This window comes from Oreochromis niloticus, linkage group LG10 (genome assembly GCF_001858045.2).
Source record: "Oreochromis niloticus isolate F11D_XX linkage group LG10, O_niloticus_UMD_NMBU, whole genome shotgun sequence".
Taxonomy (NCBI): domain Eukaryota; kingdom Metazoa; phylum Chordata; class Actinopteri; order Cichliformes; family Cichlidae; genus Oreochromis; species Oreochromis niloticus.
The window spans coordinates 18,100,360-18,124,117 of record NC_031975.2 but is presented as its reverse complement, the minus strand read 5'-3'; the positions used below and the strand labels follow the sequence as shown (position 1 = coordinate 18,124,117).

Genomic DNA, 23,758 nt, shown 5'->3' with positions numbered 1-23,758 from the left:
TGGTAATGTGTTTCTGCTTCATTATGCAAATTAGAAAGGTTGTCGATCGAAGTGGGTCGATGGAGCAACTTTTCATCTACTGCACATCAGAGTGATCGTGTGTTAGATGCAGGGGTTTAACCTTTTTGCTTTCAGTAATTTAGAAGTGCAGGGGCTCATTACAAATTTAAATACAGAAGAAAAGTAAAATAAATATCAACATATTTGTTAATACCTACATTTATTTTTAATAATTTCTTTACCGAATGAATGATTTATTTTGTTTGTGGCAGCTTTGGTCCATTAACGAGGTTGCTGATAAAGGGATCATGTTCACATGATAATGAAACAAATCTACCGTTCATAAAAAAGAAATGCAAGTTTTATGTGGTGAAATATGTTTTCGGTCTTTGCTTTGCAACAGAGGTCTGAAGACGAGGTGCTCCAAGCTGTACTAGAGGCAGCGGTGCCTCCTGCTGTTCAGGAGGACAATGTCAGGGCAGAGCTGGTTTTTCTGGATCAGGATCATTTTCACACACGTCCTTATCATTTAGCACCAATATGTTTCCTATCAAACATGTCTGGGACATTCTGGGTCAGTGTGTTCATCAGTGTGCCTTTTGCACCCCCAACCAGTCAAACCAGCCCCTCACTCAGTGTGGTTCCGCCAGTTAAAAGAGAGTTTTTCCTTCCCAGTGTCGCCAAAAGCTTGCTAATAGAGGGTTTTCTGATTGTTGGAGTTTTCTCTGTATTACTGAAAGGTCTTTACCTTATAATAAAAAGCATCTTGACTGCTATAGCGATTTGGTGCTATATAAATAAACTTGAACAGCAACAATCGATTATCATTGTACGGCTGCAGGCTGCTCATCCAGGAATGGAGAGCAATTCTTCCACACATGCAGGAGTTGGGTGACTGCTTGCATTGGATCACATCTTATATTTACATATGGAATAGTGTTGGTCTATAAAATCTATTTAAAACACTGACTTGCTACAATGTAGCTTGCCATCACCAGTGTGTGAATGTGTGCGTGCATGGGTGGATGACTAATTGTGTAAAACGCTTTGGGGTCCTTAGGGACTAGTAAAGCGCTGTACAAATACAGGCCATTTGTGTTCCTTTTTTAACTAGCATGTGACTAAAACAGTTGGAGCGCTCTGGTTTTTCGAATGGGTGACTCATTCCACAAAGTCCAAATCAGTTATCCTGCTGAGATGCTCCCAAGCAGCAACCCTGAGCTTTTGACTTGCATGTCCTTGCAGTATCCTTAATAGGTGTAGAATGTTTTAAAATAAAGTTCATGAATTTTCTTTTCTAAAGGCGTTTAGGAATAGGAGTTTAGATCAGGAGTTAGATCTGGAAAAAACAATGAAATCTTTTCTCGTATCTTTGGAAAGTCGTGATTCCAGCCATGATTCTCACTGCAAGTTATCCTAAGTAAGAACAATTAGAAATAGGCCCAGTTTCAAGCTTGCCAATTGCCAAGGCCTCCTCTGTGACTCTGGGTGCTCCTTGTCTGGCTCCTGTTTCAGGGATCTATGGTGAGAATCAGCAGCCACCTCTATGGCTGTGCTGCATCTGCTCCTGAATCCGCTCTAGGACCTCCTGCATCTTTCTCAGCTTAAAAACAAAATAAGAGTAAATACAGGAGTGCTGATTACTCATAAGCTAGGTTGATGAATGAATGAATGAATGAGCAAAGAGAAACACACCTCTTCATCCTTTTCATAGATCAGTCTTTCCTTCTCAGTGTCGGCGACGGCCAGAGGCAGAGGAAAGTCTGCCTCACTAACATCCCGATACTTCTCACGCAAACTAAGACCAAAATCCAAACCCACATACACAAAAATATTACAAAAATATCTGACCTCACTGTGCTTAACGGGTTTTTTTCAGAGTTTTTTTTAATATTGGTTTGTGTTGGTGTGCATCCTGTCTCCACCCACCTGCGTTTCCTCTCCAGCACCACCATGCGAGTCATGTTCTGGATGCACTGAGCTCTGTAGTTCTCATAGTGAATTTCCCGCGTCACGTCCTTCAGATCCTGCATGTGCGTCCTCACCAGCATGTTCCTCAGCAGCAGGAAGTCGGAGTGAGCCGGGTTCTCCACTGACCATGCAACAGCAACATTGTTACCGCATCATACTGGATTCTTTGTTATCAAATGGAACAATAGCCAGGTGCGCAACTGACACAAAATGTACTCTAAGGGGTAATGATTGAGTAAAAATAAACCAAAAAAACATTAAAATTTTTTTAAAAAAAAGCTAAAGTAAAATTAAAATTAAAAGGCTTGGGGTAATACCTTCTACCACGCCCCAGGGATAGACACGACCCCTGAACTTACGACCTTTACTCTCCACCTGTACGTTACTCCCAATCACAGCAAATGGGATGCTGTTCTGCAAGAAAACAACAACAACAACAACGACAAAGAAAAAAACCCAAACCAAAATAAACCGTCAGCCTTAAAATAGACCAGACAACACATTTCAGCCATGACAACTTATGAATAAAATGAGGAACCTTAAGTATCTGTTCCTGTGTCTTGAAGTCTTCGTCCTCATCTGAATCACATTCAGGAAACTGGTAGATGTTTATCCCAAACTGCTTGATCTCCTCTCTGATCTGGAGCACATGAACACACATTAGGAGAAGATAAGTAACAGAAATATATAAAATATATAACAGAGATTGGAGATCAATTATATCAAAAAAAGAACTGGGTTGCCAGAGGGTCAAATCGGCCCTGCTGGATAGCTTTGCATAGTTTGAAATTGAAGGAGTCATGAATAATTCCAATTTTGTGCACGGCAGTTCCTCCTGTGTTGTGATACAAGGCAGGATGGATCCATGCGTACACCAAACTCTGACCCTAACTGCGGAAATCAAGACTGCTTCAATCCGATCAGAGCAGGTAATGTTTTTCCAGTCTCTTTGTGTCTGGTTTTAGGACCCTGTGCAAATTGTATCTACAGTTTCCTGTTCACAGCTGACCGGAGTGCCACCTGGTGTGATCTCCTGACATTGTGCTTCAAAGTTCCACATGTTGTGTGTTCAGAGATGCTCTTCTGCATACCTTCATTGTAATGAACGGCTATGTGGGTTAATGTTGCCTTCATGTCAGCTCCAAACAGTCTGACCATTATCCTCTGACCTCTGGCATCAACAAAGATTTTTCACCCAGAGAACTGCTGCGGGCTGGATATTTTCTCTTTCTCAGACCATTCTCTGTAAACCCTAGAGATGAATCTGTGGGAAAATCCCATTTAGATCAGCAGTTTCTGAAGTACTCAGACCAGCCCTTCTGGCCCCCCAAAACTATGTCACATTCAAAGTCTCCTAAATAATCTTTCGCCCCCATTTTGATGCTCACTTTGAACTTCAGCAGGTCCTCTTGACCATATCTACATGCCTAAATGCATTGAGCTGCTCCTGTGTGATTGGCTGATTAGATATTTGTGTTAACAGAGAGTTGAACAATACCCAGTGAAGCAGCCGTCTGTATATATTGGTATAACTGAGCTGTTACCTTCATCTTCTTTCTGCAGACCTCTGCTGGTGTCAGGCTGTCAGCTTTGGCCAACACAGGAATTATGTTGACTTTTTCATGAAGCGCCCTCATACAGTCCACATCCAGAGGTCGAAGGCTGATAAGAGAAAATAGTCACATACAGAAATATGCAAAATTAAGCAAAAGTTTAGCTGATGCTGTTGGAACAGTGTTATCGCTGTTTCATCAGTGTACCCATGTCCGAATGGTGAGATAAAGTAGAGGCAGCAGTGGACTCTGTTGTCCTGAATGTTTCTTCTGTTCAGCCCGCTCTCGTCTCTGAAGTACTGTTCAAACTGCTGGTCGATGTAGTCTTCTATGTGCCTCCAGCTGATGCAGAAACAGAAAATGAATGAGTGAAACCTGAAGGCACACTTTCAATGTGAGCGATGAAATCAAGGGCTACGTATGTGCTTCTGAAACCACGAGTTCAATTCAAATGCCACCAAAATACCAAACTCCTGCTCGAGTTAAGTTGGTTTCACTTTGAGGAGGAGTTCATGACCTCACCTTTCTGTGTTGTTGACGGCATCTCCGAACCCCGGCGTGTCTATGATGGTGAGCCTCAGTTTGACTCCTTTCTCCTCAATGCCAATGGTGTGTTTGATGATGGCGACTGTTCGACTGATCCGCTCTGTAAGCGCACGCAGTTGGTTCAAAGACGCATGAGATCACACACGTGACATCAGATTGTGTGTCTAAACCCTCCCATACAGAAAGTGAAAAACTAATGCTTACCTTCAGCATTGGGAACTTTTCTGTCCTTGTAAAGATCCGTGAGGAACAAACTGTTGATTAGTGTGGATTTACCGAGACCGGACTCCCCTACAGAGAAGTTTGATAAAGGTATTAAATCATCCGTCTTCCTCGGAAGAATTTGTGTCAACAGATAAAGTTACAGGGATTTATGGATGCCACACTCCCACTAATCAGTGGCCGTTTTAATGATCGCTGACAGAGCAGTGATGTCCGTTATCTCCACTCCACTCTGTTTTACTCTTTTATCATCACTTAAGTTTTTTGATATTTGATATTTTTGACTTTGTGCCTTTTGTAAAATCCTTCCTCCTCAGGAGAGAAATCAGACTCACCTGCGACTATAAGTGTGAATGTGAAGCCTTTCTTCACAGTTTTTCTGTGGACCTGGTTTGGTAATGTGGCAAAACCTACGTACTCCTTGTCCTGATCCTGAAGAAAGAAAATACAAAGATAACATGCAAATATAGCATGGGGATATTTACTGCTTCAATTAAAAATTCTCTCCACATGCTCGAGCTGCAGTGCTCCTTAGTTAATAAAGCAGTCAGATATGGGCCTGAAATGTCCAAACTGGTTATCAGCAGCCCTGTCATTCTCCTCATGGATACTGTAGCACTTATTATCTTGGATAAATAAACATATATTGTGTCACAATAACAGCCATGACTCTTGCGTCACAGGCTGATCCCTCTTGGGCCACAAGCTGGACTGCAAAGGATCACGAAACCTCATTTCACTTTGCCTTTGCCCCGGAAGCTTCGGTGCACAGACAGGGTGAGCAGACGAGAAAGGAAACCATAGACGCGTCTTAGCTTTAGAGCTTAATAAAGGTGCTCTTTAAGGGCCAGACAGATGTGATAACCAAACTGGCTTGGCGCTTTTTTTTTTCCTGTGTGAAAGTTGATGTCGTAAACTGTGTTTCTTTGAAAGCTGCATGACAGAGTTGCAAACTGTGGAATGGGTACTGAAAGTGGGTGTAAGGTTTTAAAGATGTACTAAGAAGTAAAGTAACACAGAGGTTCAGGCAACAAACATTTAGAGACATAAACAGCCAGACATTATATAAAATAGTAAAAACACACCTCAGGAGAGTCGTAGGGGTCGAAGCGTCCCCAGGGGCTACGTGGGCGCATGGAAGGGCTGAGCGGCGAGTCCAGAGACACCTGAGAAACAATCTGCCTCCTCAGCGGTAGCTGCTGAAATTCTGGATCCAGTCCCATGTGATTATGTCTGGGAGGGACTGCTGGAGAGCCACCGGGGTGGAAGGGGATGGTGCGGACCAGAGAGGGAGTCCCAGGAAGGCTGAGGTGTCTCCCATTGATGGGGCTCCCAATGCCTTCTGCTCCATAGTGGCCTGGTCTCTGGTGCTGTTCACCAGAGTGAGACATGAGAGGCAAATCCCTCATGGCATAAGGATACTGCATGTCCTCCTGGTCCCTTATGGACAGACTGGACAACTGGAACAGAGAGCAGCATGATTTTTTTTATTGATTATCAAAAGACTCTAAAATAAAAACTAAAAAAAAAAATTTGCTTGAACTTTGATGAAAAAAAAAAAATCTCCCTTCAAAAGGAGGGAGTTTCTTAAAACTTCCTCTGTCTGATATTATTTTTTAAATTAGGCGCAGCAGACAAATATACCTCAGCTGACAGGACTCTTGTGAAAGCCAATCTCTAATTATGAGTGTGTGGAGATATGTGGCTGATAACCGTGCTCCCCTGAAGGTACCGCAGTGATGCTGGGCTGAGGCTGATTTTGCTCATCTGATAGGGGGAACCAGCTCACTTATCTGCCTCTTTTTCCTCATTGTGGCTTTGTGTATGTGTCCACAACATAGACTGGTTATCACCACACTCACTCAAGATTGTTGTCTAAGCCTCGTGTTTGCAGTCAAACAAAAAGATGGGTAAGCTGGGGAAACATCGAACCCTAAAACCTGAAGAAAAGTCACATTTACTGATTAAAATACTCGTTGTCATTCGTGTATCAATCATTAGTCATGGTTGTACCTCTACTGTCTGTCTGACCTCAGCGTAATGCTGATATTTTGGCTTTAACAGCTATAACTGAAGGTGTTTTTCCTCTAAGATAAGCACTAACTAGGCTTCCTGTTAATCTCATAACATTACACACTCCAGACTGCCTGTTGTGAGAAGACAGAGGGTTTCTCACAACAGACCAATAAGATCGTCTTTGTCCTCAGAGGAATTAACTTAATAACTTAAATTTACAGGGTAGCCACCTGTTCCAGGAGCTCTGTGTCACAAGGCTTTGACAAGAAGATATAAATAACTTAACAAAGAATAGAATCTGGAATTTATTAAAATGGTAATTGAAGGAGGCCATGAGGGAGTGATCTGTATTCCTGTCATGCAGTAAGTGAATCATAACGCTATGACAGTAAAACCATGATTTTTTGGTGTTCCACTGTAATTTTCCTCCCACCCTTTAGATATCTTTAACACTACTAAAATTAAAATAACCAGGAAACTAAAAGTGTTTTTTGCTCTCTGAATACATGGCATAATGACGTATCTTTTCTTGCAGTGTTGGACTCAACCCTTCACTGATTAGGTGTGACCTGTGATCTCATTATACCGTTACAAATGCCCTCGTCCATCTGTCCAGGCAGGATGTAGAGACAGTTTGAAGCTGGAGGTTAGTAAACAATAGGGTCAAACCGGATATACCCACAAGGCTGTGAGTGCCGGTTTCTCAGGTTCTTTCGGCATGAAATCTGTAGCTAGTTAAAAATAACCTGAATTGTATGTTTTTGTGCTCATTTTGTAGTTTTCCATAACTTCACTCCACACCTGCTTCCACACAAAATGACTGTTCCCTATGATGAGGAGCTAGGATAGGGAATTTCCACCTGCTTTATCCAAGATAAACACACTGGGCTCTTAAAGTGGTTAAAGGAATGCAGATAAGCGCCGGCCACGATGCTGCTGGATTGACCAGGGTTCATCTGGCATTCCTCTACCTGTCAGCTCTCATTACCCACAAAACTTTGCAGTAGGCTTAATCCAGCTTGTAACGCTCTGACGGGGTGGGGGTTTGGAGATTTACCTCTTAAACACACACATAAGCTCAAACAAACACTACATCTACAGGCTACTCTACAAAATTGTCCTACCTCCTTGCCCGAGAAAGTTGAAGCTTTGTTTTGAGGAGAGCAAATTGGAAAAAATATACATTAAAAAAAATTATTTATTCAGGTTTGCTGCATCCATCCTGTACAATGCTACTAAAAAATGTAATCAATTTAACTTTACTACACACCCTGATATCTAAAAAGGAAATCTGAAATAAAATGCAGAACTGAAATGGAAAAAATAGCAGAAAAATACTAAATGACCCATAACCCCCCCATTGTTTATACAAACAGATAAACTGATGAAATTACAGTAAATAAGATGAGAAAACATTAGCTCAAGAATATAATAACCTCAAGAGATATAAATCCTTGCAGGATTGTCACAGGCTGCAGCTTCAATGAGCTTTAAATTGGCTGAGCAAATTTTATCTGTTGAAAGTACCAGTGTAGGCCAATTCCAGTCGATTTCTGAAGGAGCCTTGCTCTGTAGACTTGTATATTAACCTGACTTATAGACTTACCTTTTTTATTGCTGCGAAATCTGACGGGAGAGGACATGTGCTCCATGCTGCCGGTATTCAAGCTGTCCCTGGATCAGAGGAGGGCAGCGCATGGCTGCAGCACAATGCTGCAGATGCTCTGTGGGCGTGTGCGTCCCTGAATTATACTACTCAGCTCCGGGTGCACCCTGCTCCATGTCTGCTCAGTGTTACCACTTTTCTGTGGTTACACAACAGCTTAATACAGCTCAGCGATTATCATCATCATAATTATAATAATGTTAATGGAATGATTGCGAATCTTTAATGTATTTAAACAACAAGAATTTGGTGCAAAAGTTTGAATGTGTTTAGCATTTTCTCTAAATCCATAAAGGGTCAAAAGCATACATACAGAAGTCAAATGTAATATTTGGTTAAATATCCCTTAGCAAGCTGCACCTCAACCAGATGCTTTTAGTAGCTATAAACAAGCTTCAAGCACAATTCTGAAATTTGACCAGTTTTGGTAAAGTTCATTTAAATTAGTTGGTTTCCTGGCACAGACACAGATTTTAAACTTAGTTCACAAATTTTCAGATTGAGGTCGGTACTTGGAAAGGTCATCCCAGAAGCTGGATGTAAGCCTTTCCAAAACCCGTCTTGATGTGTGTTTGGGATCATTGTCCAGGTGGAACACCCAAATATGTTAACGTTTCATTCATCCAGCTGTTGATTTGAGGTAAAGTTGAAGAATTAGGAGGTACTCCTAATTCTTCCCAACTTGTGTAAATCTACAGTACAGCTTCATAGATCTTCACTGAGATGCTTGGACTTTCTCATTGTTCTGAGTATTGGTCAATTTGAGGCTCTATGTATAACTGAACCCGTGTGGATTATAGAAAATACTGTTTAAATTCTGATTTGTGACCCATTGCTTATTTAAGTCATTAAAAATCTATGATGTACAATCCTTCCACACAGCAAATAGAAAGCTCAAAGAAACCACTAAAAGCTCAAAATTAGTATGACGTTTATGCTCATGATGAGTTGTTATAAACCTCTGACCACAATGAGTTAATTTTACACAAAAAAATATGTTTGGAGTATTTAAGACTGGCAATCCAAGCTTGAGGTGGCACAAGATAGAAATAACTTCCTATTTATAGGAGAAACTTTAAAAAAAGGAAACATTATCTTAGCAGTAGATTATAATAAGATCTGGCAAAAGTAGTGTGTAAAATTTCCAGCATTTCTATCGAGTGGCTCAAAGTGTGTTACAATGAAGAAGAGTGGAGTCTATCAAAGCATTAAGTGTTGTGGATTTTCTACTAGTTGGTACTCCAGGGAGCATACTTACAAAACAAAGTCCACAATCACATGTGGGCCAGCCCAGTTTTAATACTAAAAGTCCATAAAATTCTCTTCGTTTAATCTTTGTGAAGCCAAAAAGACATGACATGTATAATACTGTAGACATAAGCAAGGTTAGCGCTTATATTGGAAAGCAGTTCGGCATACTTAGCTATCTATGCTTATTCATATTTATGCAATAATTTCTAATTTTCTTGGCAACCATGTAAGCTTGAGTCTGAAAGTTGCTGCCATTTTTACGTTTTAATATTATTGTATTTAGGCACATTTAGTCAAGATTAGCCAGTTTAACTAAGCTAGCCTAACAGCTTTTTTTGTATAAGAAAAGTATGTTAAATATTTTGGTAAGTGTGTACAAATTCATGTCGGTATATAGTAGTCACATTTAGACAATAAATCAATCAATAAACAAGCAAGAAAACGATTGGATTTAAGTTTAAGATTAGCCTCACGTGTATTAGCATAAAGTGTTTGTTCATCTTTTTCTTCCAAATGGTTAAAGAGTCTTCACGACATATTTCTGGACTAAACTTCTTAATGGCAACTCTGAACATCACTGAGCTGCTTTATTTTTCAAATATTGCTGGTTAATTTACGGACTGACAGCTTGTTGGCTACACTCAAGCCTACAGGTGGTGAGTTTATATTAGCTAGGTCATGGGATTATAATTTATTCAAATTTATTGATAAGAGATTTAATATGAAGAATTTGGAGGTAGTCTTGGTAAATTTCACATCAATTTAAGATTAGAGAGGGAACAAAGGTGATTTTGAACATGGCATGGTTGGTACTGACAGATGGGATGAGCTGAGTATTTCAGAAACTGATCATCTAAATGGGATTTTCCTATGCAACCATGTCTGGGGTTTACAAAGAATTGTCAGGGAAGAAAAAATATCCAGTGAGCTGCGCAGATCTGTGAGAGAAAAGGCCTTGTTGGTGCTAGAGGTCAGAGAATGGGCAGACTGGTTTAAGCAGATAGAAAGGCAATGGTAACTCAAATAGTCACTTGTTAAAAAAAAATGGTATGTAGAAGAGCATCTCTGAATGCACGCCATGCTGAACCTTTAATTGGAAGGCCACAGCTAAGAACAGGAAACAGACTACAGTTTGCACACGATCACATTTGAACAACAAAAAAAGAAAAAAAGAAAAAGAAAAAAGAAACAGTGCCCGATTTCTGCTGCAACATTTGTATGGCAGGGTCATACTTTGACCCAAACAACATGAATACAGCATGAATACATGCATCCTTGTATCAATGGTGATACAAGGATGCATGTATTCATGTTGCAAGGGATACTTCGGGCCCCAACTGAGCATCATTTAAATACCACAGCCTACCTCAGTACAGCTGCTGACCATTTCTATCCCTTTAGGGTTTTTATGCTGTAGATGTTTTAACCTACAATATAAAGTCCTTTGAGGTGACTGTGAAATATATCTTAAAAAAAATGGGAGACTCATATTGAATTATGACTGCAGTGCACCACTTCCAGCAGAATGAGATTATTTGTCACAAAGTTCAAATAATCTCAAACTGGTTTCTTGAACATGTCAATGACTTCTTTGTACTCAAGTGGCCTCCACAGTCACCAGATTCCAATCTTTTACAGCACCTTTGGGATGCGGTGGAACCAGAGATTCACATCATGGATACGCAGCCGACAAATCTGCAGCAACTGTGATGAGTGTGATGAGTGGATCTGAGAAATGTTTCCAGAATCTATGCCGTGAGGAACTAAGGCAAAAGGGTGTACCTAAAAGGTGAGTGTAAACAGTCCATCATAACAAAAATGTGTGTGCAATATTTAATTTTGTGTAATGTTTGGTAAATAAATCTTTGCTACATCGTAGTTTAAACTTTTGACTTGCATCTCTTTATTTTCTTAATTATAGTTTTAATGTCCTCAGTTGGGTTGGATTCGGTTTGACACTTTTCCGCAGCAAATACAGAAGGCATTTTGTTAAATAAATGCAGTATAGCTTAAAGTATAAAGTGACATGTGTTCCACAGCTTCTTGGTAAAAGTGAAACTAGAGCCCACATGGTAAACAACCAGATTTAGCTTATGTTGTTGGCCAATAAGTAAAGACCAGCTGCAGTACACAAAAAAACAAAATAAAAAAAACCAAAAACAAACAAAAAGTTGAGGTAAATTATAAAAAAGGGTTGTCTTTACTTAATCTGTCCACTGATAATTTTTATGGAATTTAAATAAAATTTAGTTTTTTGTGCGTTTCCATTAAGATCTCATGGGGGGAAAAAAAAAAAAAAAAAAAAAAAAAAAAAAAATACTAGCCAATGGAAACAGTTGAATTCAATTTGGATATTTGCTATGCTCAGTGTCAGCTGGGCTCTAGCTGCAATCACATAAATACTGGTTCACAGTGGAGTATGAGACCAATGTGGGCAACATACAAATATTTACTGCTTCGCATGTTGAATATCTTGCATGATTCTGCATTTACATATTCCTCTCACAAATGCAGTTTCATGACTAATTTACTTGACTGAAAAGTCACAAATGTCTCCACAAACTGTCTTATTCCTTTAACACTGTGCTTTGTAGATGTGTCCCGTCTTGGTCATCAATCAAAGAAATGAGCCATCCTCTGTAGATGTGTCCCACAATGCTTTGTATATCCTCCTGGACCTGTTTAACTGCTCTGGTACTGGTCGTGACTGCTCACGCCGGGCTCCTAGTTGTTCTGCAGGGTTACTGTGTTCATAGGTTTCAGAGCCATTATTGCATGGGTCTGTGCTTATCGACCTGCAGCACGACTGCTTTCTACCCTCTGACCCAGTCCTCACAGTAAGGTCAGCCTGAGCGTTTTGCTCGTGGTTTGTGTGGCTGTCAAGTCTGCCATTTTGGTCTTTGTTTTCAGTAAATTGATTCGGCTCAGTGTGGTTATTTGTGTTTTCAGAGCATTGGTGGTTATTATTCTGCCAAAAAGCTTTGCAGAGCTGCTCTAACTCAGAGAGCAGAGGCAGACCAATATCCAGGTGCATCAGCAGGTTCTCCAGCCACTCCTCCAGCTTCAAAAAGGATGGACTGAAAGGCAAAAGTTGCATTGATGAGAAGTTTTAAGATGCTCTGCCACATATTGTCAGAGGTCATGAGCATAAATATCATGGTAATTATGGGCTTTTAATCATTTCTTTTTGTTTCCAGGGTATAATGATTGTACAGCATACATCTTTAATTACATTAAAAAATAGTTTGAAAATAAGTTAAATAAGTAGCCCAAACAGGGTCAAAAGTATACATACAGGCTCAAATATATCCATACACCAAAACTAATGTTTAATTAAATATCCCTTAACAAGATGAACCTCGAGGAACCTTTTTTTTGTTACTAATCAACAAGCTTCTGGCATAATTCTGGCTGGATATTTGACCGCTCGTCTTGGCAGAATTGGTAGACTTGATTTAGATAGGTTGGTTTCCTGGCACTGACCTGGTCTTTAAGCACAGTCCAAACATTTTCAATTGGGTTGAGGTTGAGGCTTTGGAAAGGCCACTATTTGCAATGTACCAGTACTATTGGCAGCAAAACAGCCCCAGAGAGCATGATGCTACCACTGCGATGTTTGACAGCTGGTACAGGGTTCCCAGGTTTGAAAGCCTCACCTTTACTCCTCCAAACATACCTCTTTGCGTTGTGGCCAGATAACTCGATCTTTGTCTCATCTGACCATAAAACGTTTCTCCAGAAGGCATGGCTTGTCCATGTGGGCAAATTTCAGTCGAGCTTGAAGGTGTCTATTTTGGAGCAAGGGCTTCTTTCTTGGTGGGCATCATCTCAGTCCACGGTGGTGTAAAACTGGCTTCACTCTCCACAGTGATGGTGGTTTTCCAGCTGTTCCCAATTCATGCTTGAGCCTTGGTAGTTCCTGGGTTGTTCTTGAACATCGTTATCAAATTCCTGTCATCTGAGGGTGACAGTTTGGGTGTTCTTTGGCAAACTGGTGACACGTGAGTAACTTGTACTAATGTACAGCTGTTTGAGGATGAGGTTGAGGATTGTGGAATCTGCAGTTGTTGGCTTCAAGAGATCTTCCCAACTTCTGTGAATCTACAATTTTCCTTCTTAGAGCTTTGATCTTTTCCATTGTTTGGAGTATTGATTAAGTTTAAGACATTGTAGAACCTTGTCACGAAACGTTTCTCACACTGAAAACGCTACGTCCAGATGAACAGAATCAACCTTTTAGGATTTACTTACCTGGATGACTGAGCATGCATCAAGACACTGTAGAACCTTCTTAGCACTTATTAAAATGCGAGTATGTATACATTTCAACTTGTATGTATACTTGAATAGATTCTTTTTTTTTATTTTTTTTTTTTTAGAGACATTAAAGATGTGTGCTGTACGATCATTTCACCCTGGAAAAAGTTCAAAGAATTTAATAACCCCCCCCAAACTATTATGACATTTACGCCAATGATGAGTTGATGTAAACCTTTCGCCACTGGTGGGCTATTCAGCAGCTAGATTATTTACTGAATTACTCAGCAAAGTATTCACTTTTTGGGTAGCAAAAAGAGCATTGGAAAAGTATTTATTGTTTCTGTACGTATTGGTGAAAAAAACCAAAACAGTAATACTTTGCCTATTAGGTTATAATTGTCAACAACAGACACAAAACAGACATACTTGATCTCCATCTAATTTACTTGTGGTGCAATCTTACCGTTTATCAGCGTCCATGTCACAGCAGAGAACAGCCAGTGGCATGAAGGCAGAGGGGCACTGTGGAGGGTGGTACTGCTGCAGGAAACCTGCCACATTCAGCCCAAAGTCATTTCTTCTTGGAAGGTAGTCAGGATCTGCACTCACCCTCCCTATTATCTTAAGACAGACAGAGAGAGAGATACTCAGCCTTAAAACTATTAAAATTTTCAGAAACGTGACATTTTCAGAAATCTTTTTAGCTGTCCAGATTTTCTTACCTCGCATATCATGATGCCAAAGGAAAAGATGTCTACCCGTTCATCATAGGTTTTCCCTGGGAGGAAAATGTGAACAAGAAATTCTTAGCCTGTCCTGGATATTCAGTGGTTCTGTATTCAGTATGTGGAGCTACTTATCCTCGGGCCATTATTTAAATATCTTTACTGTTTATTATTGAAGATAGCAGCTTTTATAAATCCTGAACAAATTTAGAAAATGTCCCGTGATTCCCATTTTCATTTTGTCATAATAAGAAATAATACACGCATGTATTTTTTTAATCTGCACCCACCAATACCAAAAGTTTATTGCAAACTACGTTACGAAAGGAGCTTGATACAGAATCTGACCACCCCTCAACATAAGTAGTAGTGTCCTAGCTTGTGCACTCACCGTGGATCATCTCAGGTGCCATCCAGTAGGGGTTTCCTACCACAGTATACCGCTTCCTGCGATCAGGCTTGCGGAGCTCTGACAGCGTCCCCTTTGCAGGACGTTCAAGCGAAGATGTTCTGCTCTGGTTTCTCTCCTCCATTACCAACCTGGCTAGTCCAAAATCTGCCACCACCACAGACTGGTTCTACACAACCAAAGAGGGGTAAAGAAGTAATAACAATCAGCTGTGAAGTCTTTATTTATTTGAAAGTGGTATATATAATGAATTTTAATAAGTAAAATTCATTAAGATTCAAGAACTGTTGATCTCCTTTCACCATTGGCAGAATAATAAGTACAAATCTTGGAATTGGATTAGAAATGTATCTGGACCAAAGTTTTGCTTGTTTTGTTAAATGGTAAATGGCCTGTATTTGTATAGCGCTTTTACTAGTCCCTAAGGACCCCAAAGCGCTTTACACATCCAGTCATCCACCCATTCACACACTGGTGATGGCAAGCTACATTGTAGCCACAGCCACCCTGGGGCACACTGACAGAGGCGAGGCTGCTGGACACTGGCGCCACCGGGCCCTCTGACCACCAGCAGTAGGCAACGGGTGAAGTGTTTTGCCCAAGGACACAATGACCGAGACTGTCCAAGCCGGGGCTCGAACCAGCAACCTTCCGATTACAAGGCGAACTCCCAACTCTTGAGCCACGATCGCCCCATATGTTAATATAATTTCACATTTAAATATAGTAACACATTCAAGTAACAAAGCAATTTTTGAAGTGGAGCTATATAATGGAAGATACTGTAATTTTTGACGTGTGCTATAAAACATCTGTTCACCTCTCTGACCAGGCAGTTGTATGAGTTTAGATCTCGGTGGATAACATTCATGGAGTGAAGATAAGCCTGTGAAGAAGAGATGATATATATATTTGATAAGTTTGTTACAAAAACAGCTTAATAATGTTGCAATAAAAGTTTTTTTATTCTTAGAGTATTGGCTTGAAAGACTTACCATTCCAGCTGCAATGTCTTTAGCATACCCAACTCTAATTTTCCAGGGAAAATCCTTGTCCTGCAACAGAAAGATTATGACCACCATGTTGTGTTTGTGTATGCTGATGGTTCTCATGAAGAAACATAAAAGCTTAGTTTAACCTACCATTTTTATGATAGTCTCTCGAAGAGTTCCTCCCTGGATGTATTCAGAGACAAAATGTATTCGCTTGTCCTTATAAAACAACCCAATGAACTTGAGAACATTGGGATGGTCCAAACAGCGCATCACCTTTACCTGTACAAATTGAGAGGGATGCTGGTTAAACATGTCATGTTCTCTTCAGACACGTGGCCTTTTCTGTGCTCACGACCACTTACCTCCTTTAAAAAAGTCTTCTGAGTCTCTTCGTCGAAGCGTATCAACTCTTTCATCACCATGACCTCCCCAGTCTCCTGATGTGTTACCTTTAGAGAGAGATAAGTTCATAACAGTGCTGCTGATTAAAATCAGTGTTACAACTAAAAGGGAGTTGCAGTCAGGCAACAAAATGATGGAAACAGCAAGGCACCTTGACAGCCTGTCCAAAGCAGCCCTTGCCCAGCACTTCTCCGTGGATGAGGTCTGAAGGTCTGAAGATACGGTGCGTCCGGTCTCCTGGATCTACTCGAAGAGACTCTGACCGAACCATTTCTTTTTTTTGAGATAAAAGCGACAGCATTCCAGGAGACAGGGGGCACTTATCTATACTGCAGCTGCGCCTGAGAAAGAAACAAAGACTTAGAAAGGGGAGAGTATTGAGTTAAGGCAAGCTGTCAGCTGACATCACTTACGAAATGTTTCTGGACCGGATTCCTGGGGTCCCTTGGTGCTGAGATGGTGAGAGTCTCATCCTAATTTGTTCATTTTGCTCATCTGGTTCTTCTCTGGGACTTGGCTCTTCCTCCAGACTTGGGAGTTTCTGGGTTGAAGATAGTTTGTTGCGGACAGGGGGCTCAGGACAGGAGATGTTATCCGAGGGACTGTCCGAGTGAAAGAGGTCATGAGGTGCCTGTGGGTTGTGCTCAATGGTCAGCTGCAGTGGTCTGCTTGTGTCCTGGATTACACGGTTTATCTAGTGGATAGGACATTTAACATTATGGTCACGTTGACATTTTTGTCTCTTCTCTCTTAAACTTGTAATGTTATAACTGAAGCAGTGGGTAGTTTGAGTCCTACCTCCTCTGGAGAAATATTGCGCACTGGGATGCCGTTGACCTCCAGTACTTGATCACCAGTGTGGACAGAGGACAGCAAGTCAGGGCTGAGGACTGATGAGTCCAGCCTGAACAGAATGACAGGGATTGAATAGGTGGTCGAGACGTGAGGGTCAGAATTGTTAATGGCTAAATTCAGAGACTCACTCTGTCACAGTGACAAGAGGACTTTTGTCTTTGCTGAAATCAATAACTACACTCAGGCCTCGCTGTCCGACTGCATGTGGAGGGAAAGAGACCAGCGCCACCATGTGTGGTCTCTTGGTAACTGGAGAAGTTGGCTCCACATCCGATACAGCACCCTGACAATAGCAGTGACCACTGCAGATGCAAATCAAAAGATGAATACTATAGTCACTTGAAGGGAAAAAAAAAGTTTACACAGTGTACTCAGTTTCCTGTGAAAAACTAAGTACACCCTTATTGCTTCAAAAAGAATTAAAATCAAGCATCAATTAAAATGAAACATCAGGTCCTGCTAATCAAATGCACTTGATTAATCAATCATCAGAAAATGTAAGCACCTCCATAAAAGCAGAAGTATGGGCAGTTTGCACATGTGGAGCATTCACAATGCTACAATCTTCCCAAGAGTGCACATCCTAACAAATTCACCACAGGGTCAGACTGTGCAATGCTCAGTGAAATTGTAAAAATTTAAGAGCTACATCTCAGAATCCACAGGGCTCAGTATGTTAACGGTTAAAGTTCATAACAGTGCAGTTAAAAAAAAGAGAGCAAGTATGGCTTGTTTGGAAGGGTTGACAGGAGAAAGAACATGGTAGGATAGCTTAGGCTGGCAAAGTGGACAGACCTTTTGGACAGACCTAAAAGACTTCTGATTTAGCATACTTTGGCCATAATGCACATACAATGTTTGTAAAAAACAAAAACAGAATATCAACACAAACGCCTCAAAACAGCTGTCAAGCACGGTGGTGGAGGGGTGATGATTTGGGCTTATTTAGCAGCCACAGGACCTGGTCACCTGACAGTCATTGAGTCGACTATAAACTTGGGCTTGGCCGAAACTTGGACAGGACAATGATCTCAAGCACTGTGGAAAATCTACAACCGATTGGCTGAAAAAGAAATGACTCAAGGTGTCCAGTAAAAGTCCAGATCTTACTCTGATAGAAATGTTGTGGTGGGACCTTAAGAGAACTGTGCATAAACAAATCCCTGCAAACCTCAATTAGCTAAAGAAATTTTGGAAAGAAGAATTTGCCAAAATATTGTGAGAGACCGATGAAGTCATACAGAGAACATTTACTTCAACTGCTGCTAAAAGTGGTTTTACAAGCTATTGAATCATGGGATGTACTTAGTATTTCCATAGGACTGCCCACAGTCCCTGACCTTTAACATAACTGTAAATCTGTCAGAAAGAAGTTGTTTCTATTTCACTCATTCATCTCCTGCTTACACATTTGCTAACACAGAAGACTTCTTTACATTTTTCCTTTCAGAGTCTTACTTACCAGTAGAGCTTGGTGCGTTCGATAAGCGTGTAGGTGTCTCCGTCTCCAATGACCATATCGCAGCTCATGCAAGTGAAGCATTCAGGATGATACTTTTGCTCTCCAGCAACCTGTTCATATGCAGGGCAGTAGTGTATGAAAAACATAATACAGTGTTTTACCAGAATGCATTTATTTGGGCCACTCTGAACTGTGAAACACTCGAGCTGTTTCTGTTCATTCTTGCATAAAGGATGTTTTCAGAGGATATCCTCTAGCTTAGAGTCAAAAGAGAAAAATAAATGCTTTCATATCAGGAGGAAACCAAAAGTCGGGAAGGTTTTGAATTTATGAATAATTGGTGGAACATGCTGAGATTTGGTATTCCATATTCTGTGTCTGAATATTATATAAAACTCTCTTTTTTAACTTGTTAGTTTGAACAGCAGTAAGCTTTGAATGATCAATAAATGGGATATTTTTAAACTAGTCCAATTGATTTGTTGCTGACAGAGTTCAGACTGCTTTGGACTAAGTGAGTCAGACAACAGAGAGGGCAGCTAGTCAGGCTTTCATCTTATGAGCTTAGAAGTACATGTATGCTAAAGTTTTGTAGGCAAGATTATTTAAAAAAAAAAAAGTTTAGTGAGGATCTTGTGAATTATTTGTGTCAGAGTGATAGTATCATCAGGTTAATTTTTGTTTTTTTGTTAAAATTTTGAGTGATTTCGATGTTACCATGATGAGTCCTGTTGCAATGGTCTCCTTGCAACCGTGGCAGTGTCCTCCATAACGGCACCAGTAGTGCTTTTTACAATACAGCTGCCCCTCTCTTTCATAGTACCAGTGAGACAGAATACAGCCACATTCACAACACCTGCAGAGACAAGAGGGAAAGGGAGAATATGGCGTAACAGAGTGAGAAAGTAGAACAAAACCTGAGCAAAAAAACAAAATAAAAAAGAAAAGATTTAGATACGCCGACAAAATAAGACAAAGTAACACGAGCCTAATCACGGATGGAAGATGTGGGACTTGAAATCCTCACAAAGAGTATCACATTTCAAGGCCAGTGAGACAACAGATTATTGCCTTCTGTTTAGCTCCTTTTTATGAACGCAGTATACGATTCCACTCATACTCTACTCGTTTCTTCTCTTATGTTGGTTAACAATATGATCTGGTCACAAAGAGTCATCACGTTGCGGCATACACCCAAAGGAAATACACTTATCTTTACTTTTATGCTGACATCACCATGACATTCAGCCCGGGGTGACATTAATATTGGTTTTTACAAAAAAGGACTATTCATGCAAGGGGACTAGCAAGTCACATGTTTTCACAAAAACAATGCAATGTTAATGTTGGTTCCCCATAGAGACACACCCACTCAAGATTGCACAACACAGCTATTTAAAAAAATAGCATGCATTCCTTAAATGCAGAGCACGATGTTCAGTTTCAGGCCTTTAAAGTTTGTAGATTACAGTGAGACTCTCACCGTTACCCTGGCTAAAGCAGAATAATACTATAGTGTGTACGATAAAGGCCCTGCTTCCTTATCTCTCCAACACTGCAGCCGGAGTGGGAGGTGACTTCCTGGGCCGAGTACTGGCCCATGTTTCCTCTCCCCAAACCTCATGCGGTAAATGCTTTGAATCCCTTTTTGTAAGAACAGCAAAAGGTTGTGTCATATTGAGAATAAAGCAACATTCCTACAATAGTTTATTTTAAAGATTTTCTTCATAGTATGTTAAAGTTATCTTAAATCTTGCAAAACAACTTAAGCCACGATTGATTCTGCCGTTTTTGTTGTGGTTTTAGTATTTCGTCACAGAAAACTATAGCCAGCTCTTCCCCTTTATGTTTTTTTAACAACACCAAACAGCTAGTTTTGTTGTTGCTTCTTCAGTGTGCACACCCTCACATGCGGGATCTCTTTTTTTCTTTTCTGACAGCACTGTAGGAAGTGCTGCTCGAGACCAAGATTCGCTTCTCCTTCACTGCTGAGGAAATAATTAAGCAATAAAGCCATGAGACCGCTGCAGGTTTATTTTTGACCTCCTGCCTTTGTTACTGTGCTGCAGGCCGCGGATGTGGAACCTTCCAGCTTCACATCTGCGATTCCGCTAAAGCATCTGGTTGCAAGAAAACGTGGAATCAGTTCAGCTGTTTCTACTGCCCGCCCCCTCATCCATCTCTCCACATTTCTCTTTGGTCACCTGAGTGTTTTCCTGTCATCATAAAAATTCCCTTTGTTCTTGTGTCTCTAAAGATGTTATGACGTCAGAACTGAACCTCGGTCAGATGTTAACAATCTCATGACGTTTTCTCCTACCACCGTTTCCTCCGTGTTCTGTACGTTGGTACGTCGGACTTCCTTTAAAAAATAGCTCTTAAAAGGATTTTTTTTTTTTAAACTGCTTGTGTCACGCTGGATGTTTCACATATTTCTTTATGCTAAATAAAAGATTTTGAATGCTAACGCTTAGGTTTTGGCTTGAGGAACAGGGATGGTTACAGAGTAAACAAATTATAATTTTTTTGCAACTTTCACAATCTGCTCCAACATGCTTTTTTGTTATTGTGAACATTAGAGCAAAAACAACCTCCAAAAAACAAACCTTAAGTGTTATTTTGTTGGCAGACTTCGGTTTGAGGAAGTATACATGCAGATGTTTAGAAGTTTCCCTATTTAATTTTTTTTTCTCTTCCTTTGACTCACTCTTTCATACGCTTCCTCCCCTTTCTCTCACTCTTACGCGTATCTCCCCGAATAAAGATTTCAGTTCTTACCGTCCTTTCGTGCCTCGCCGAAACCTCTGGTCCCGTCGTGACATTCTGCCTTGCCAGTTAACCGACAGACAGCTGTCAAACACAATCCACCCAGTTCAGAAAGGAGCTTGTTAGCGGCATGTGATTGTGAGCGGATCATATACACCTACTCTGCTGTGACTGATAGCAGGCGTTGTCTTTCTCTCTCCATGTGTTCAAAGGCTTCCTGTGTGAATATGAGTTCCCTTTCGAATGTGAAGAGTAGCTGTGTGAGAAAAGAGTCTGACCCACTGACACCAGCTGGCCAGTTTCCCCCTGCTGGCTGCTGAGAAACAGACCAATCCGATAAGAGACGCCCTCCCTCACCCTCACCCTCCCCTCTCCTGTTACGTCCAGCATGTAGACCTCTGCAAGATATAGTTACACTCTTCTGCAGAGTCCAGCAAGTTTAGGAGAGCTAAACTCACAACCTAAATGAGTGCTTATGTGATAAGTGGTCTGAGACGTGTTTTGTGTGTGTGTGTTTTGAAATAAGCCCTGTTCCCATCAGCGCAGGCCTAATCTCTTTATGAATGCCCCAATTACTGCACTGTCCAGATCCTGCAGTAAAGAACTCCATTCATCACACACAACGAACAAAGAGGGAGAAATTAGTTAAAGCATAACTGTGAGGAACAGCTCAGAACAGACAAACAAATCCATTGATAGTGTTCAGTATCAAACTCTCAAACCAAAATTATGACCTAATGTACTTTAGATTTGTTTTGCTGTAGATTTCCTGCAAACAGTCCTGTCAATTCAGTAACTTCAGACTAACTGTGGTATATGTCTGCATATGCATGTTTTTAAGATGTCCAGGCAAATCTGCACTGCAGACAGAAAAGCAGGAACGGGTCTAGATATATGGAGGAGACCCTTCTGTCACAAAACTGATACTGTCATAGATTTATGCAACTTTCAGTTACCGTTTCTCTTTAATTTGCATCCTCGGTTGTTTTTCTCATGCCCGCTCATGCCTGAGTTAGTCATTGCATCTCTGTAAGCTACATAATGAACAAATTAATCAGCAAAACCTTGTGTGAGTATTGCTCATAATAAATATTTTTACCAGGCTTCAGTGTTGTAAAACTTCCAGGGAGCATGACGCACAGCACTACAAAACTATATCCAGTTGTTCTTGTCCTTCTTCTTTTTTTAGACCAAAGAAGCTAGTTTGTGTTAAATGTTGCTTCTTTTGTGATATTTCATGTAAAAGAATAATTAAAAAAAAATTAAAAAGGCAAATACTTACATGAGCCTAGGGTAGCACGGTGCTGCAGTAGTTAACACTGTCACACAGGAAGAGGGTATCTGGTTTCAACGTGCTCGTCATCAGGGACCTTCTTCTATGGAGTTTACACGCTCTCCTTGCGTCAGCATGGATTCTTTCCAGGTATTCCGGTTTCCTTCTACAGTTCAAAGTCACGCATGTTTGGTTAGGCTGTGATTCCAAATTGTCTGAATGTGAATGTGTAGCTCAGCTGTAGAGGGGAGAGGTGGAGCTGGTTCAGGGAGCAGTGCCAAGCGAGGTGAGTGACACACCTGTTGCTCATGAGCTAATCACTGCTGGGAGACGCTGTGCAGTAATTGGGAAAGGTACTGTGTGGACTGCTTGGGAGAAACTAGAGAAGAACACTATAAAGAAGAACATCCACTGAGCCTGCCTCGACAGCAGGGCACCCGAAAATAAATTGGTGTGTTTGAACTGAAGAAGCTGTGTTGACTTTCTGTGATGAGGGAGACTCACAAGTGACTGAGCCTCGTGCCACAGAATATGAGCAGTGCAGTAGACCGGTAACTTGGATGGCCAATGCTTAAGACACCAATAGATGTTCCCTAATTCTAGTCACATTTTAAACCGTACTTTTAAGATAGCTATTACTATTTAAACTAAACTGATGTAGTTGCCCCATTGGCTGAAACAACAGTTTCATTTTAAGGTTTTACTAGTAATTGATAAGCAGCCTAATGCACCTTTAAAGTGTCCTTGAATCCATTTCTAACCCAAACAAAGAGCAGAAACTTGGTTTTGTATGCACATTGTTCCTACTCATGTTAGAGTGCAGTGGGATGCCAAAATGGCTTCATAGCCCCCTTCGTTTGACTTTAAGGCCCAATCAGTTATGTAACCAACATCACCCAAAACCCTGCTCTATAGCCCACAACAATGACTGTCTGCACTGACAATTACTAACTGTTCTGACTGAGTTGTGACGCTTGACCTGCATTACCAAATTAAGGAGTAGACTTTTAAAATAACTTGTCAAGTCTGCAGAGTTATCACACTGCAGTACCCAATCTCAATCAGCGCCCAAACATGCACTGCAGCTCTTCATATTAGTTGTCTTTTTTTTTTTAAAGTTTGTACAGCATCAACAACTAATTGTTCGCTCTTCATATGAGTCACCACGTACACACAGCTTCACTGCTGTTCTGCATTTTTTTATACTCCCCTAAGCCACAGTTGTCTGTTTCCTTTCTCAATACAGCATACCTTGTGGTTGAACCCACCACAGTTCAATATGCTAAAAAACCAACCAACCATCTACTTCTAGATGTTGAGCTTCCTCCTCTTGCCAAGTGGTTAAACCCCTCCTTGTTGTTTCATTATAGGTTTTTTTTTGTACGT

The 23,758-nt window shown here is 40.7% G+C and overlaps 2 protein-coding genes across 8 annotated transcripts; both read right to left on the bottom strand.

The window, feature by feature from the left end:
- Positions 1–1,098: 1,098 nt before the first annotated feature.
- On the bottom strand, positions 1,099–11,506 carry LOC100704426 (septin-5). Of its 2 annotated transcripts, XM_005452667.4 has the most exons (13): positions 7,915–11,506; positions 7,433–7,455; positions 5,378–5,752; positions 4,628–4,724; positions 4,275–4,361; positions 4,047–4,170; positions 3,732–3,866; positions 3,516–3,633; positions 2,510–2,611; positions 2,289–2,385; positions 1,930–2,092; positions 1,696–1,798; positions 1,099–1,603 (listed from the first exon to the last, which is right to left on the bottom strand). In XM_005452667.4, exons 1-13 carry the CDS (start codon positions 7,958–7,960, stop codon positions 1,532–1,534), a joined length of 1,542 nt encoding a protein of 513 aa, XP_005452724.1. In that variant the 5' UTR covers positions 7,961–11,506; the 3' UTR covers positions 1,099–1,531. The 2 variants fall into 2 exon arrangements, with proteins under 2 accessions (XP_005452724.1, XP_005452725.1); XM_005452668.4 differs by lacking the exon at positions 7,433–7,455.
- A 71-nt stretch (positions 11,507–11,577) lies between these two features.
- LOC100704692 (LIM domain kinase 1) lies at positions 11,578–22,716 on the bottom strand. Of its 6 annotated transcripts, none has more exons than XM_013272451.3 (17): positions 22,382–22,716; positions 21,261–21,335; positions 21,112–21,183; positions 19,051–19,189; positions 18,334–18,443; positions 17,000–17,173; positions 16,815–16,920; positions 16,430–16,710; positions 16,168–16,357; positions 15,977–16,063; positions 15,762–15,893; positions 15,615–15,674; positions 15,440–15,505; positions 14,602–14,788; positions 14,208–14,263; positions 13,949–14,106; positions 11,578–12,302 (listed from the first exon to the last, which is right to left on the bottom strand). In XM_013272451.3, coding segments are annotated over exons 1-17 (2,355 nt in total). In that variant the 5' UTR covers positions 22,384–22,716; the 3' UTR covers positions 11,578–11,842. The 6 variants fall into 6 exon arrangements, with proteins under 6 accessions (XP_013127905.1, XP_025766770.1, XP_019219610.1 ...); XM_025910985.1 differs by having other exon boundaries at positions 21,261–21,316; XM_019364065.2 differs by having other exon boundaries at positions 21,261–21,415; positions 22,382–22,715.
- Positions 22,717–23,758: the final 1,042 nt, after the last annotated feature.

Coding starts and splice junctions, on each gene's coding strand:
- LOC100704426 (XM_005452667.4), bottom strand. CDS start 7,960: ATGGAGCACATGTCCTCTCCCGTCAGATTTCGCAGCAATAAAAAAG. Junction 3,867..4,046: donor GCCGTCAACAACACAGAAAG/GTGAGGTCATGA, acceptor TTTCTGCATCAG/CTGGAGGCACATAGAAGACT. Junction 1,799..1,929: donor GTGCTGGAGAGGAAACGCAG/GTGGGTGGAGAC, acceptor TTTTGGTCTTAG/TTTGCGTGAGAAGTATCGGG.
- LOC100704692 (XM_013272451.3), bottom strand. Junction 17,174..18,333: donor GAACGCACCAAGCTCTACTG/GTAAGTAAGACT, acceptor TTGCATCTGCAG/TGGTCACTGCTATTGTCAGG. Junction 15,675..15,761: donor GAGAGACTATCATAAAAATG/GTAGGTTAAACT, acceptor TTTCTGTTGCAG/GACAAGGATTTTCCCTGGAA.